General features: G+C 42.3%; 1 protein-coding gene across 3 annotated transcripts in view; it reads left to right on the top strand.

Annotated features, from left to right (window-relative positions):
- The window catches only part of DISP1 (dispatched RND transporter family member 1), a 58,497-nt gene extending 41,969 nt beyond the window's left edge, over positions 1-16,528 (top strand). For all 3 annotated transcript variants that reach the window (XM_072140069.1, XM_072140070.1, XM_072140071.1), the window contains 5 exons: positions 4,288-4,411; positions 6,575-6,705; positions 7,863-7,960; positions 11,126-11,223; positions 12,597-16,528. In XM_072140069.1, coding sequence (XP_071996170.1) covers positions 4,288-4,411; positions 6,575-6,705; positions 7,863-7,960; positions 11,126-11,223; positions 12,597-15,227 — 3,082 coding nt within the window. In that variant the 3' untranslated portion in view covers positions 15,228-16,528. The remainder of the gene's footprint in view (positions 1-4,287; positions 4,412-6,574; positions 6,706-7,862; positions 7,961-11,125; positions 11,224-12,596) is intronic.
- Positions 16,529-16,865: the final 337 nt, after the last annotated feature.

Here is a 16,865-nt window from a genome sequence, read left to right as displayed (position 1 = left end):
TATTTCATTTTACATATTATTTTATATTGTACAGTAATAGAAGCTATTTAATCTGTTCTTTTTTGGTTGGTGGTCACTGCCCCTCCCAGCTTAACATTTTTTTTTTTAAAAAACTCTATCTCTATTGATCTTCTCCTTGTAGTTGATCTCATGTCTGGAGGAGGCTCCTGCGGCAGACAGCCCTGTCTGCCTCCCCCGACAGCCCTGTCTGCCGCAGGAGCCTCCCCCGACAGCCCTGTCTGCCGCAGGAGCCTCCCCCGACAGCCCTGTCTGCCGCAGGAGCCTTCCCCCATGGCTCGTGGCCATTGCTTATTTCTACCTGTTCTCTGTTTGTTCTTGGTCAAACAGCTGATTGGTGCAGTGACCAGGTATCCATCCCTACAAATCAGACATTAATGGCCTATCCTGCTGCAGCACCTCTTTTGAAAAGTCCGTAATGCCTCATCTTTCCACTGCCTGTAGGTTATGCTCTGTTTATGAGTAATACACAATAGTACCAACCTTTGGTCCTCCATGGCCTGACACTCTGTGATGCTGCTGCAGCACCTCTTGTTTGCACGTCTATCAGTGGTTCCGAATAGCGAGTCTCCAGGTAGACCGCCACAGGTCAGAGCCCACTGATATTTAGCCATCACATGTGATAGTTAAGCCAATATTTACTGAGAGTTATTCAGGGCCATGTTTCTCCTGCCGCTGATCTGTGACTAACGTGACGTGACCGCCGCGGCCTGTAAATGTCAGCTGAGAGGATCCCGCATGAGTGGGCGTCACAGCTGAGCGTTTTATGTGGGAACTGGTAATGTCCCACCGGAATTCACACTTGGCCGTGTCATTACACCAGCGATTCGTAATGTTATTTCAGCATTTGTCATAGTTTTCCAGGATGGGTCTGACAGAGGGCGTAAAGTTGTCACTTACAGTACAGATTTTCAGTATTAAGTAAACTATGCCCTCGGCCTTTTAACTATTTAGTGGGCTGCGATGGTCCTCCCGGTGCAGTCTCAGGCTCTTGGTCATCTCGCTGCAGTCCCATTTTTCCCATCTGTGGACTCTTCCTACTCTTGTAGTCTCTTTTTTGCAGATCTTTCTCATTTTCTGTGGACTCTTGGTCCTCTTGGCACAGGCTCTTCTTGAAGATCTTTCTCTATCTGAAGTCTTGGTCATCCCGCTGTAATCTCTTCATTTAGCTCTTACTCCTCCTCTTGTAGTCTCTTTTTCTCAGATCTTTCTTATTTTCTTTGGACTGTTGGTCCTTCTTGAAGGTCTTGGTCATCCCGCAGTAAACTTTTCATTTAGCTCTTCCTCCTCCTCTTGTAGTCTCTTCTTGCAGATCTTTCTCACTTTACGTGGACTCTTGGTCCTCTTGGCACAGGCTCTTCTTGAAGATCTTTCTGTCTTAATTCTTGGTCATCCCAGTGCAGTCTCATCTTGAGGATCTTTCTTGCTCTCACGACTCTAAGTCCTCTTAGCACTGGCTCTTCTTGTATTGTAGATATTTTTCTCTCTTGTTCTCTTTTCTTGCATATCTTTCTCCATCTCTATTTCTCTATGAACTTTGTCCTCTTGGTGCAGTGTCCTCTCTGGTCTCTTGGTCCTCGTAGTGTAGTCTCAGGCTCTTGATCCTCCCAGAGCAGTCTCTTCTTTCAGAGCTTTCTCTCTTTCTCTGGACTCTTGGTCTTCCTGGTGCAGTCTCTTCTTTCGGCTCTTTCCCTTTATCTGAACTCCTGGTCATCCCAGCTCAGTCTGTTTATGGTCTTCCGAGCACTGGCTCTTCTTGCAGATCTTTCTCGATCTCTATTTCTCTATGAACTCTTTGTCCTCTTGGTGCAGTGTCCTCTCTGTCTCTCTCTGGTCTCTTGATCCTTGTAGTGCAGTCTCCAGCTCTTGATCCTCCCAGAGCAGTCTCTTCTTTCAGATCTTTCTCTCTTTCTCTGGACTCTTGGTCTTCCTGGTGCAGTCTCTTCCTACAAATCTTTCTCTGTCTGGACTCTTGGTCATCCCAATGCAGTCCTTTATTGCGGATCATTTTCTATCTCACGCGGCTCTTGGTTCTCCAGTTGTAGTGTTGTCTTGCAGATCTTTCTCTCTCTCAGGACTCTTGGTCCTCCAGTTGTAGTGTCGTCTTGCAGGTCTTTCTCTCTCTCAGGACTCTTGGTCCTCCAGTTGTAGTGTCGTCTTGCAGGTCTTTCTCTCTCTCAGGACTCTTGGTCCTCCAGTTGTAGTGTCGTCTTGCAGATCTTTCTCTTAGGACTCTTGGAACTCCTGGTACCATCTTTCTTTTAGATATGTTCCTATCTTGTCCTCTCGGTACAGTCTTTTCTTGCAGGTCTCTCTTTGGCCTCTGGGTCCTCCCGTTGCAGTCTCTTCCTACAAATCTTTCTCTTTCTGGACTCTTGGTCCTGTCAGTGCAGTTTCTTCTTGCAGATCTGTGCGGTCTCATGTTTGTTTCATGTATTAATAGAGCTGAATTCATGGAACTTCCTGATGGAAATTGTTACGTTTGTAGAGAAGAAAGCGACGACAAGCCCTGACTACCGAGTCTGTTCTCAGAGCGCAGTGTGTGGGATCAGATCGGGAAGCGTGTGGCCTATATAACACAAAGGGCCCAATGTAGACCCAGTGACCTAAGAAGGGAAATGTTGAAGATATAAAAAAAGAAACTTTGGCTCCGCTAAAGAGAATGAGCACCATTTTTTTTCAGAGAAGATAGCCGACCTGTTTTTTGTTTTAAAAATTTAGATCAATTCTATCTGTGTATCTACTGGATAAAATGTGGGATCCTGAGTGTTCAGGTATTGGTTTGGTCTATATTTGGGTCTCATACTATGCACGGTCTCTTCTGTACTTTGGCTGATCCTTCCTCACATTTCAGTCATCTGGATTTCGTAGCTATCACCTCTGTCAGTATTTGAGCGCTGCACAGTACAGTCAATCCCTGGGATGAGTTCACCGGCGACAATGTAACGCCAAGTTATTGTGCGGCCCAGAGCAATGTGCACTGGTGTTCCAAGAATGGAGTGACATAAGACGAGTACTGACCCTACGGTCATTCCGACATTTGGAAAAGCCATCACATGCACCTAACACTCCATTGAATTCTGTATTTTTTTTACTATAGGAGTTCAGTTCAGATGTTAAATGGGGTTGTCTAATCGAAAAACCCATCTCCTCACTCTCTGTTCCATGTTCAGAATTTTTCACCTACAAAGCAGAACAATGTCATTCTGGAAGGACCCGGCAGCACCTCGAAGACCTTTTATGTTTCGGCATAGAATGTGTAATTCTTAATAGGGGTATTGCTTCCAAACATTTACAGATTACGGGGAAGAAGGATGCCCAATGATTATTCTCAATATCTTGAGGTTAGAGACAACTTGTCTAAAGTTGTCCTTCTCCATCGGAGACCCAAACACAATTTTCCACTATTTGAGATCTAAAGTTTGAGGTCTGATGCCATCAAGATTTACATTAACCTAATGTTTCATTTAACTATTTGAGGGCTTCTAATAAATGTAAAAACCTAGTTTTGGAACCTAGTTGGAAAACCTCTCCACCTACTTGGCCTCATACCAACTTTATTGGCTTGTAGAAGAAGATTAGAAACTTGCCCTGAATTGCGATTTCCTTCAATTTCTTCTTCTCTTTCCCTGGGATCTAATCTGCTTACCCAGTATAAAATAAATTGGGTTTGGAATCCAAGAAGAAGAACCATGCTTGGGCTGAGTTGTGTCTTCCTGACACGATCACCACTTATAATGGTATTTTCTTATGTCAGCAGGAATTAAAAAATGTTGGAGACTTTTTGAGGTCTTTCATAAGAGGGAAGATCTGGTTTCTCAACCAACTTGGTCTAATCTTTATACTAGTGTAGCACCAAGTTGAAGGAGAAGTTCACTTCTTGTATCGTAGAAACAAGTCTTCAAGCGACTTCTGTCTTCTCCATGAATTTTGACCTTCCTTCTTTCCAAAAACTTACCATAAGTCCACTGAACTGATTTTGCACTTCAAAAGCAGCTCTGGCAAACATCCACTTGGGTGAAGGTCTGTATGGCCTCTGATTAGAAGGTTGATATAGAAGCTTGTAGGTCAACATGTCTCGTAGATGGTTGTTACGCAGTCTAGCCAACTTCTTCTAACTCAGAGTGGAGTAGGGACTCGGGAACCTACTCCATAACTTTAATGTCACATGTACTGGGGTTGTCCAGATGGAAGAATGTGCTAAATGTAAACTTTTTTATATTGGCCCGTTAGATTCAAGTTCTGATGACAGTATCTCTTCTCTTCTAGTTATGCAGCTTTAATAGCAGATTGGCCGGTGGTGGTCCTCGGAATGTGTACGGTGCTGATCGTCGTCTGTGCCCTGATTGGCATCTTAGTGCCTGATCTTCCAGATTTTTCTAAACCGCTCCTGGTATGTATATTTGTATAGACATTGCGTTCTGCAAATGTAATTTCATTAGAATTGTTAAAAATTGTAAAATATTTTTAAATAATTTTTTCTTAAAATCCAGTCTTAAGTTTTATGCAAAGCTTTTGAAGCATCACCTTTAATAGGTCCTAGGTGTGACGGGTCCTGCTATGTTCCCAATCAGAAGGAAAAATTAGCAGTTTACATTGTGTGGTCAACAACAAAAAAATAATAATTTTTTTTTTAAATGTAGACTTTGGCCAATCTCTGGATTTGATAAATTTGTGTTTTTTGCTGTCACAGATTAGAAACATGCAATCTGTCAATGAAAATATTTAGCAAAAAAAATCCCATATTTTTAGAAGTTTGTTATTTTTTTGGTATTTCGTAACCATGGATGGTTTCGATCAGACGTCTTCGCCCACCAAGATTCGTTTGTTAGGAAATAATTTCTAAAGTGGATGTTGTTCAATTTCTTGAAAAAAAACTTCTGGTAGAAGTCATCAAATTCTTTCGGCTTGAAAGAAAACCATAAGTGTTAACACTACACAGGACCGTGTGAAACATTCCCCATCCGTTTTACAATATTATGGCCAATATAAAGGGGCTGGAGTAAATTAGAGAAGCTCGTCTGCGGGTACAGCGCCCCACCGGTGTGTGGGTTGTTTGTGGTAGTGCAACTCGGCCTCAATGGGGCAGATTTACTTACCAGGTCCATTCGGAACGCACTCAAGTTCACAGGCCTATTCCTGGTGAAGGTAAGTGCAAGCGCCGCAACACTTTTCTTTTTTTAAATGCGGCGGTTTTTCAGAATCAGTCGGGTTTTCTTTCGGGCCCCCCCCCCCCCCCCCATTTCCGTCACGTGCATGCCAGCGCCGATGTGCCACAATCCGATCGCGTGCGCCAAAATCCCGGGGAAATCGCCGCAAATCGGAAAATATTCAGCTAAGACGTCGTGAAAACGCGAATCGGCCCCTTAGTAAATGACCCCCATTGTAGTTGTTCTACAATACCAGACTCAACCCATAGACAACTGTGGCCCTATTTTTGGAAGATACTAAGTATGCTTTTCTAATTCAGCTTAATTACTAAACCTCCAACAAACATCCATGGGGTAATGGAAACATCTACTATGTTGGCTTCTCGATTCTAAGTTCGCTAGACCATAGGCCTCCATATACATTTTGTGGTTACGGGGAAATGTAGATTGGTTGAATAAGAAACTTGAACTTTGTGATCCTTCGAAACTAGGAATATAAGACACCACCAGAAGATTATATACCTTTTTCCATTCTTCTGGATTGTGTATGAGGGAGTATAGAGAGGTCAACGTCGTACAAAGCATCTACTATGTACAGGGGCCTTACATCTACGTGCAAGACTTTGCACGTTGTTGTTCTTATCACATCAGCTCCATGACCTGCCGGTGTATTGGGTTGTCCCAGACTTGACCTTGTTCTCTTCCACCGGCTAGGTCACATTGTACAGTAGTCTACCATACCATAGTAGGTACCATAGCAGAAGAATATAGGAAATACACAGGTGGTAAGTCTCTTCGATACTCTTATCCGAAGGTCCTATAGTACCCAATTATTTATGGTTCTGTCCCAACTTTTACCCCGGCAGTAAATGTTGGTGGAAAGAAGGATCAGGTATCTTAGATTTCAGATGTCAGATGTTAGATTTCAGATGTCTACCATAGACTTGTTTCCATTTCCATGTTGAGGACACATACACACTCAACAATTCTATCTAACTGACGAGATGAAGAGAGGAAGAAGACAAATAGTTCTATAATATTACGCTTCAGCCGGACACTAAATGGATATTAGACTCTTGGGTGATGATCAGATCTTCTTGAGCAGGTGATGAATAACAGTCAATGGGAGTTTTGTTGTGGGGGCTTGATGGTGATGGTAAAGTCTTCTATGTCCTTGGTAGTGATGACATCTGTCCATCACTTTAGATGATCAGCAGTTGTAGCTCCAGGCATTTCTGGGCAATGCACAAAGCTCTTCTCCATCTCCAGCCTGGAGTCATCAGTTGTCACCCACCTGTTAGGAGGGAGTAACCTTTGACCTGTCTCCTCTGACCTCTTTCTGCACATTAGATTGTTTGTGGTTCTTTTGTTGTCTTCACTAACATTCCTTTGATCTTATCTTGCAGGGGTTTGAGCCCAGGGGGACTGCCATTGGCCAAAGACTAGTGACCTGGGACAATATGGTGGATAACACAGGATACAAGGCAACGCTGGCCAATTATCCATTCAAATATGCAGATGAGCAGGCAAAGAAGTAGTTAAGTCGTTTTTATTTATCTTGGCATATGTTCCCTTCTCTTTAACCATGGCATCGTCATGCAGATGTCTCGAAAGTTCATCTTGTGTTCTGAAGCATTTGGATATTGACACCCAACATCTATGTGCACAATCCATGTAGCGGAGCCAAATATTCGAATTACAGCAAATGGAACGTGCAAAGATTGACCATTGACCACCCATCATAAGCCATGGTCATTCATAGATGATACCTAACCTTATTCTTGGAGGATATTTTTAATTGTCGGGATGAACCATTCTCCTGGAGAAGTAATATATGTGATCACAATACAAAAATCCTCAAATACCTTATTCGGTTTGCTCAACCACCAAAACATGGGTGCTTCTGGTACCTCTCTACCCCCTGGATCTATAGCCCTGGTTATAGAAGCCAGCCTTACATTGTAGGAATATTTGTTTAGCCAATGGCTATATGGGTGGATTCTCCAAATACCCATTCAAACACATGCATGCTCGGAGATGCCAAGAAGTGCATATAGGTATAGGTGGTAGTCATTGGAGAGCATTGGCAGCGGCTTATCTCTCGTGAACATACAAACACCCAATCTGCTGTTGGGGTAGTGTCGTAGGACCCCAAACAAATAATTAGCCAAAAGTCTAAATGGATAGCTTCGTTTTCACTCCTGATACATTGGCTACTTGACTCCTGGGATTGATCTGCCATGAGATTCAAAATCATTTCATAAGGACAATTTCCTCTTTTGTGGTACAAGTTTTTGCCATACCAGTAATTTTCCAGTTTCTTTAGATTCATGCTGAGTCTTGCAATAAGAGATGTTTGTCAGCGTCAGTGGGGAGGGGGGGTCTTCAAGAAGGGACAATGCCTCTGAACACACAAAAGCTTGTGCCCAAAACAAAGAACAAAGGCATCAACTTCTTCCATCCTCAAAGTATACGAGAGCTTACAAATGCAAGATGATTTCCAAAAAGTCTCCTGCTGCCTCCCACCACTGAGGTTGGCTTGGAAACTGCCCATATTTGGAACACTTCTCCGTAATTTAAGCTCTCGAGCCCAGCGGGCATGAAAGACCCGGCTATAGAAGTGTCTTTGATAACTTATCACTTATCCCAAAATGTATTTATTTATTGTATTCATCATATTGTCTTCTATTGCAGTCATCAGGCCGATCGATGGTCAGATGATCACTACGAAAGGGAAAAAAGACAGGTAGACTGGGACTTCCACAAGGACAGCTTTTTCTGTGCGGTGCCAAGTAAGTCCTCAACGTTTACACTTGGTTAATGTTATTCTGGGGGGTGAAAAGAAAACTTTTTGCAAAGATCTTATAAGATTGTGTTGTCCCGAACCTTGAATTGATTTTGGTGGAGGCCATGAGTTCTTCTGTGATGTTGGCATTGGATGGTCTGTAATGGAGATAAGGTTAATGAGTATAGGCCCAGTATTGAAAGTTTTGATCACTTTTATGCTGTAAAATTTCAGAGAAGGACAGAGACCGTTGGAATGTTGTTTGGGTCTGGTCCATATGACGTGGAGTTAATTAGCATAAAAATGTGTCCTTCATGGTCTAGTCTGACGATCATTGGTCTGAACACTTGATAGGCTACCCTCATGAAAGGCCATCAATGTCTGGTCCATGACCAACGCACCAATCAACATTTGTCCCTGCACAAACCAAGAGCGTGGAATCGGTAACAGTTGGACCTACTGTGTAGTCGCTGGAAGCCATAAATACAGCCATGGTTCCTCTAGAAGTGAATTGTATCTCCTTTCGGTGCTTTACCTCATGTCTACACCAGGATGAACAGCTGATTGGCATTGGTAGAAGTTGTCGGTCTGGTCACCGATGAGACTTTGATGGACCTATCAATAAGAAATTATGATCAACCCCATTAGATTATTGTGAAAAGGCAGTGATTGGCCTCTGTTATTGATTAGTCTCAGTCCGTTGTTCCATGATCGGTGAAGTGGCCATTTCTTCTCAAGGTGGCACCATGTATGGACCACCATGTTTCACCAAGTCAACCTCAAAATGGGATAGACAGGGAGTGGTTGATCGGTGATGACTTTTCTGTTTTATGTAAAGAGGTTTTCCACGGGTGGGACAGGAGTGGACAAAAGTTCTACTGATGTCACCAATAAGATAACATCCAATAAGTGATCTAATGGTCCAAATCGGGTCCCATGATCCTACTGAGCTTGCATCCTGGCACATGGCCAGGGCCGGCGCTATGGGTAGGCAAAGTGGGCGATTGCCCAGGGCCCCCTGCCCCCTGGTAGAGGAGAATCTCTTCTTTCAAATGAATCTTGAATTGTGTTTCTAGGTGCTCTGGATCCAGAGATATTCAGGTTTAAAGTGAGAATATCAGGTGGCATTTTTATACATAAAAATCACTGACAACAGCCGTTAAACAGTTAATATATCCATTTTCCTGACACTTCGAAACACATTTTTATAAAAGAGGAGACTCTCTACTTTCATAGGAAAAAAGAAGTGAGGTTCTATGTGTCACAGAACCAGAGATACAGCCCCCTGAAGTGCCCCCCCTACTCCAGATTCTTAGCCATCAGGCTGTAGGGAGAATGTACTGCACACAGGAGCTGCTGCACCTCACAGATAATGGAAATATTCACTTTATATGTTACTACATTTTGAGAAGGGATAATATCAACTAATATTCATGTTTTTAACCCTTCTCTATGCAGAACTATCTGAGAACACACTTTCTCTCTTATTGCTTTTATTTGGTGACAGTTCTTTTTGCAAAAATTGACTGATATGATGAACATTCGATCCTCTTCGCCTAATGTCGCTACATATTAACACCGCAACCCAGAACATGTCCATAAAGTTATATGTAACACCAAAAACACACACGTTCTGGAATGAAGTTATTATTTCCCACCATCCTCCATTACTTACACCGATGTTATGATATTCTCACTCAGATTCTTATGAAGCGCGGAGGGCTCTGTTATTGTTCAGATAATACATTGGCGCACATCTAAACGGGACTTTTATTATGTCATAAGAGGGGTTTATGGATATAGAGTTATTATTTGGGTGACCATTGTGTAAGGAGCATATAATGATAGATCTGTGTGACGCTCACGTAGTTTGGTGTCCCCTGTGGATGTAACATTCCCTTTGCTGCATATTTTGGTGAATATACACATGTGGGGTCTGTATGATCTCCTCACATCTTACTGTTTTAGGAAAGTAGATTTTCTTTATACAAGTATCTGGATTTGTACATATATTAGAGGCAATTTTGAATGTTAATTGCCAAATGCATCGCCTGGTTGTTGGATTTCAAAATTCTATAGGTTTTATGTCGCCTTTACTGTTTATTCTGTTTTATTGCTATATTTTGCAGGTCTTGACTGTCTTAAAATTTCTTGCTGAAAAGCAGATATCTAGTTATTACAGTTTTAGTGATATTATGTGGATTTATATATGTGAACATATCACTATGGGACATTTGTGAACTCTACACATGTCTATCTATTACATTTAGGAGATGTGAAGGGAAATATTTTCTGTTTGGAGAACATTTTTTGCCATCAAAGTTCAAATTTTAAGTATTTTTTATAAAATGTTTCAGTTTGAATCAAATTTGCATGAAGGCGCCTATGTCTATAAACTGTTTAATGCAATTTTGAAAATGGGGCAAAATTTTATTTTTTAAACGTCAAAATTGTGAAAATTGCTCTGGTCGATAAGGCGACAAAATATCCAGAAATGTCTGGCGGTGAAAGGGTTAATAGCCCTTGGTTGAATTCCTGGGTGAAGGTGCTTATATCTATCTGTCTAGCTATCTATATTATATAATCTGACCATTTATATATCTCCCTTTTTCTCTATCTATTTTTTAATCAATCTTCTATTTCTCTTCTACTGTATTTATCTCTCATCCATCTCCTGTATATATACTATAACTACGTTATAGTTCTGCATCTGGAAATCATCTTTCATCTTTCATTCAACCTACCAGTCATTTTGTGGAGTGTGGGAGGAAACCGGAGGACCCGGAGGAAACCCACGCAAACACAGAGAGAACATACAAACTCTTTGCAGATGTTGACCAGAGCTGCAAGGCTGTAGTGCTAACCACTGAGCCACCGTGCTGCCCATCAATTTCCCTATCATCTATCATCTCCTATAAAATAGTCCCATATTACAGTTTGTTTTACCATACAAAAGGGAGCCTCTTACTGACTGACTGGTCATAAAATAGTTTTATTTTGGGGCCCCACTTTTAGTTTTGCCCAGGGCCCCACTTTGTCTAGCACCGGCCCTGCACATGGCCATCCTATGAATCGGAACACTTTCTTATTATTTGCCACCCCAGCCCCCACAAGGTTTTCCAGATTTCCTGGAGTACTTTTTCTAACTTTCTACTCTTTTTTTTTTTTTCAGATAACCGCTATTCACGCATCGTGTTTACCTCAGTGAGTGGACAGAGTCTGTGGAATTTGCAAGCCATCAAGTCAATGTGCAATATAGACAATACAAGGGTAAGTCCAAAAATGTCAATTATTTGGTGCATTCCTGAAATTCTCTAAATTGAAGTTATGTGATTTTGAAAACAAAACACCCTGGTGCCACTCTATCCATTTCAGTGTGTATGCGGGGGTTTGGGATATTTGGATAGCCTCTGCTGTTTACATGGGTTACATGGATAATGTTTGAGAGTAAATAGGGGGGAGGGGTGGTGGAAGACTCCATTAGACATCTTTCTATATGTCTCCAGGGTAAGAATGAAGTGGAGGGGCAAATGTGTGATTCCCACTGTGATTTGGAAAATCCCATTAAATTGCTAAAATCCTGGACATTCACACTAGGACGTGGCATTCCTCAGGGATTCCTTAGGGCAAAGATGGGGGTGGGGTAAAATCGGTCATGAAATAGTGGAATGAGATGCTTGCAGCAACTAGATTCACCACTTCTGCCCTGTTAGATGGGCCTTCATAATGTATGGGTAGGGTATTCTAACATATAGAACACTATTGCATCCAAAGTGGAGGGTCAGATTAGAGGGTTTCTTCAGTTTATGAAATTGGGCAATTCGAGATTGAGAAAGGTTGGACTCCCCCCTATTCCAGCATTCCCACATCTTCCGGTGCTGGAAGAGATAGCTCTCCTCGAAAGTGTAGGACCAACTTTGCGTCTACCTACCTCAGACTTCACTTTGGGTTAGTTTTGCTCCTAGAAGTCTGAGAGTTATTGGATGAAACTGCTGAGTTCCCAGGCCGGGTAATTGGGGGAAAGTCACTAATGGAATTCAGATGCCGAGAATTCCTAATTAAAGTTTTCTCAATCAGTGGAGGACACACAGGCCATTAAACATGAAATACACACTGCTCCAGCCTTTAGTTATCGTTCACGCCAAGCCGTAAAACAAACTCATTATACAGGATGCTGGAGCGGTAATCTAATTATGGAGGAGATGGTGTTTAACCCCCCGATGTGTACAGTTACTCAACAACTCCAAGTACTGAGCTAGCATATCATTATTGATGGTAATTAAAATGTCATAGCTGATCTATCCAGATCTCTTCATGGTAATTTTATTAAAAAACAAAAAAACATTAAAAGGGGACAAAACTAGCCAACCCCTGGTCAGCAGGAATGGGGCAGGGGCTGTTAAAAAGGAACCCACCTCACTCCAACAACTGGTTCCTTCAACTCGATGTTCTGGTGGTTGGGTCGGGAGAATTGGGAGAGCTGATGTTCAGCAGTGACCTCATGAAACACATGGTGATCTGTTTTTGAGAAGCATGGGGACACTTTGGAAGACTCCACCCTATGAGTGTATACATGTTGATGTCATGTTGTAGTTTGACCTCAGAAGAACTTGGTTTTGATGTTCTTCTTTTCTTCTCTACAGATCAGATCCCACCCGCAATTCCTAGACCTGTGCCAGAGGACCACCGCAGATTCATGTTGCCCCAGCTGGACCCTGGGAAACTACATTGCTATTCTCAACAACAGATCTTCATGTCATAAGATTGTAGAGCGGGACGTGTCTCACACGCTAAAACTAATCCGTACCTGTGCCAAATATTACCATAACGGAACTTTGGGACCAGACTGCTGGAATATGGCTGCCAAAAGGAAGGACCAGCTGAAGTGTACGAATGTGCCTCGAAAATGTACCAAGTACAATGCTGTCTACCAGATCCTTCATTTCCTGGTGGACAAAGACTTCTTCAATCCAAAGAATGTGGATATCTCCAATCCAGTTTTAAGGCACAGTATGCTCTTCTCCCCAACCGAGAATGGGGAGTCCATGATGAACATTTATCTGGATAATTTTGAGAACTGGAACTGTTCTGATGGTGTAACCACCGTCACGGGAATTGAGTTTGGAATCAAACATAGCTTATTTCAAGACTATCTCTTAATGGATACCGTGTATCCGGCCATTGCCATATTAATTGTCCTCTTGGTCATGTGTATCTACACAAGATCAATGTTTATCACACTGATGACCATGTTCGCCATCATTAGTTCACTGATTGTATCTTATTTCCTCTATCGTGTCGTATTTAACTTTGAGTTTTTCCCCTTCATGAACCTCACTGCACTGATCATTCTTGTCGGAATTGGGGCTGATGATGCTTTTGTCTTGTGTGATGTCTGGAATTACACCAAATTTGACAAACCTCACGCGGAGACCTCGGAGGCGGTGAGCATCACCCTACAACATGCTGCTCTTTCTATGTTTGTCACCAGCTTTACCACCGCAGCGGCCTTCTACGCCAACTACGTCAGCAATATTACCGCAATCCGGTGTTTCGGAGTCTATGCTGGCACCGCCATATTGGTCAATTATTTCCTTATGGTCACATGGCTACCTGCCGTAGTTGTTCTACATGAACGTTACCTCCTGAACATTTTTACCTGTTTTAAAGGTTCCCAACAACGACCTTATAACAAGAAGAGCTGTTGGAATGTCATGTGCCAGAAGGTCCAGGAGTTTCTCTTCACAGTTTCTGAAGCATCAAGAATTTTCTTCGAAAAAGTATTGCCGTGCATTGTCATTAAATTCAGATATGTCTGGGTGTTTGGCTTTCTGGCCATGACTATTGGTGGAGCGTATATTGTTTGTGTCAATCCAAAGATGAAACTCCCATCGTTAGAACTTTCAGAATTTCAAGTGTTCAGGTCTTCCCATCCTTTCGAGAGATACGATGCCGAGTACAAAAAGTTGTTCATTTTTGAGAGGGTCCATCATGGGGAGGAGCTCCATATGCCCATTACTATTGTCTGGGGAATCTCTCCTGAGGACAATGGAGATCCTTTGAATCCAAAAAGCCGAGGCAAGCTGAAATTGGACAGTAGCTTTAACATTTCCAGCCCTGTCTCACAACAATGGATGTTAAGTTTTTGCCAAAAGTTGAAAAACCAAACTTTCTACTATCAGACGGATGAACAGGACTTTACCAGTTGTTTCATCGAGACCTTTAAACAGTGGATGGATAATCAAGACTGTGACGAACCTTCTCTTTATCCGTGTTGTAGCCAGCAAGGATTTCCATATAAACAGGAGGTATTCGAGCTCTGTATCAAAAGGGCCATCATGGAGCTGGAAAGGAGCACTGTTTACCATTTAGACAGCAAGACTCCCGGCCCAAGGTTTGACATCAACGACACCATCAGAGCTGTAGTATTAAAATTTAAAAGTTCTTACCTTTTCACTTTTGCATATGAGAAGATGCATCACTTTTACAAGGAGGTTGATGCTTGGGTTTCAAAGGAACTCCAGTCCGCTCCGGTTGGCCTAAGCAATGGGTGGTTCGTGAGCGACCTTGAATTTTATGACCTCCAGGACAGCCTTTCCGATGGGACCTTGATTGCCATGGGATTATCGGTTGCTGTTGCGTTTAGCGTCATGCTTCTTACTACGTGGAACATAATTATAAGTCTCTATGCCATTGTTTCAATAGCAGGCACTATATTTGTTACGGTTGGCTCCTTGGTTCTTCTTGGATGGGAACTCAATGTTCTAGAATCTGTCACTATATCTGTTGCCGTGGGTCTTTCAGTGGATTTTGCTGTACATTATGGTGTTGCCTATCGGCTTGCTCCCGATTCGGATCGAGAAGGGAAAGTGGTCTTCTCTCTCAGTCGCATGGGTTCTGCTATTGCCATGGCTGCACTAACCACCTTCGTGGCTGGAGCAATGATGATGCCTTCTACTGTTCTGGCCTACACCCAGTTGGGCACGTTCATGATGTTGATCATGTGCATTAGTTGGGCCTTTGCTACATTCTTTTTCCAATGCATGTGCCGTTGTCTCGGGCCACAGGGAAGTTGTGGTCAGATTCCGTTGCCAAAAAAGTTGCAGTTCAAAGCCTTTTCCCAAGCATTGTCATCGAGTACCACCGAGAGAGGACAAAACAAGGCAAACCATAGTAATAAGTATCAGTTAGACACACGAGGTACAAAGACGGAGGTGGAACATGAACATTATGAACTGGAACCTCTAGCTTCACACAACAGTAGTACATCTTGAAGGACACATTGCAGCAAGAACCTTCTTGAGATCTTGTTTGTGCTCACAATTTTGCGTCTTCACCACCCTTTACAAATTGTGCACCTGTTCTTGGCGGACTAACATATGCCTTTATTTTCCATTGTTTGCCACAAATCCATCCATGCCTCATGCAAAATGTCCAATTCTATAGCTGACACCATGTCATTGCCTGGTCAAACCTAATCACTAATAATAAGATGACCTTCACCCATAATCTGGTACTGTGTGTGGTATATTCGTCAAGTGTTATCTAAGAACACATCATGGTTGAGTTATTTTAAGTATAGTGCCATCCCTGTCCACAGGTTATGTGTGGTACTACATCCTACCACCATTCTGAATCCTGGAGGTGAATTGCAGGACACAAATCTGTGGTCTGATGTTGACCCTGTGTCTAAAACAGAGCTTCCTTATTCAACCGGATTGGTGGTGGTCACAGTAGGTTCTGCCCAGAAGACCAAGGTTTTTCCTGGTGTTTGTTGAGTATTCTTTGACCAGTCTGTGTACTGATAAGTTTTTAAAGAAACACTCTGGCAAAAATGATCCACTACATCACGTCTAGTCCTGGGCCTTAGAGGATGTTCTTTAGCAGGTCCAGTAGTGGACTATAATATAGGACGTTTGAGATGGCGCCCAGGGCCCATTACCACCTGAACCAATTGATACTGGGCTACAGAGATAATAAAGAGAAGGACCTCAAGCCATGAAATCCTCAACACGTAGGGTCCTTCCAGTTAGACTTGTAATGGCCCACAATTGTCTCAGGCCAAGGGCCTATGGCCATCGTAATCCGGCCCCTGGATCCCCGGGTCATGTTTTGCCTAATAAGTCCCAACACCAGGAATAAAAAAAAGTGCTCTAGGCTTCTGAATTGACTTTAAAGTGCCAGTATAACAAAGTAACATGAAGGTGCAAACAGAACCAAGTGACATGAAGGCACCAGAAAAACAACATTTTCTTTTTACAGAATTTTTTTATTGTTTTTTTTGCCTTAAAAGCAATCATTGTCGAAAGATGTGTGTATAGGGAGAGAGACGCAGGTGTGAGCGATACAAATAGCACTTCCGAGCACCACAAATGTACAATGTCCCTCAATTCTGAATGTCGTAGACCAAAATGTCGGGAACCTGACACTAAATCTGTACGAGCCACAAAGTGATGTAAATCTGTCAAGGTCAAGTGCAATTCTTCTGGTTGTCTTATGCCAAACATTGATGCCGACGTGCCTGCTGTACGAAGAGAGATCAAAGTCTATGTCAATAAAACCGTATAGAATATTGTGGCCGACTCTGGTTTTCATTTATTTTTTTGGGGGAAAAAAAATGTAACAGCAAATTATTTCTTTCCTATAGGAGGATCAGGAAAGTTTACATTGAACTATAAGCCTATAACTGATGTAGCTAGGTAGATAATATGGGATAGAAAGATGTGAGATCGATAACAAATAGATAAAACAGATACAAAGGCTATAGAAAGTATTCAGACCCCTTTAAATTTTTCTATTGGTTTCATTGCAGCCATTAGGTAAGATCATTAATGTGCCCTCTGCCCCCAGTAATGTATACTTTGCCCCCATCTTATCAGAAAAAAACAAAAATATAGACATTTTTGCTAATT

The sequence above is a fragment of the Engystomops pustulosus genome, chromosome 3 (assembly GCF_040894005.1).
Source record: "Engystomops pustulosus chromosome 3, aEngPut4.maternal, whole genome shotgun sequence".
Classification (NCBI taxonomy): domain Eukaryota; kingdom Metazoa; phylum Chordata; class Amphibia; order Anura; family Leptodactylidae; genus Engystomops; species Engystomops pustulosus.
Note: the sequence above shows the minus strand (reverse complement) of the source record. Positions and strands in the feature narration are given on the sequence as shown.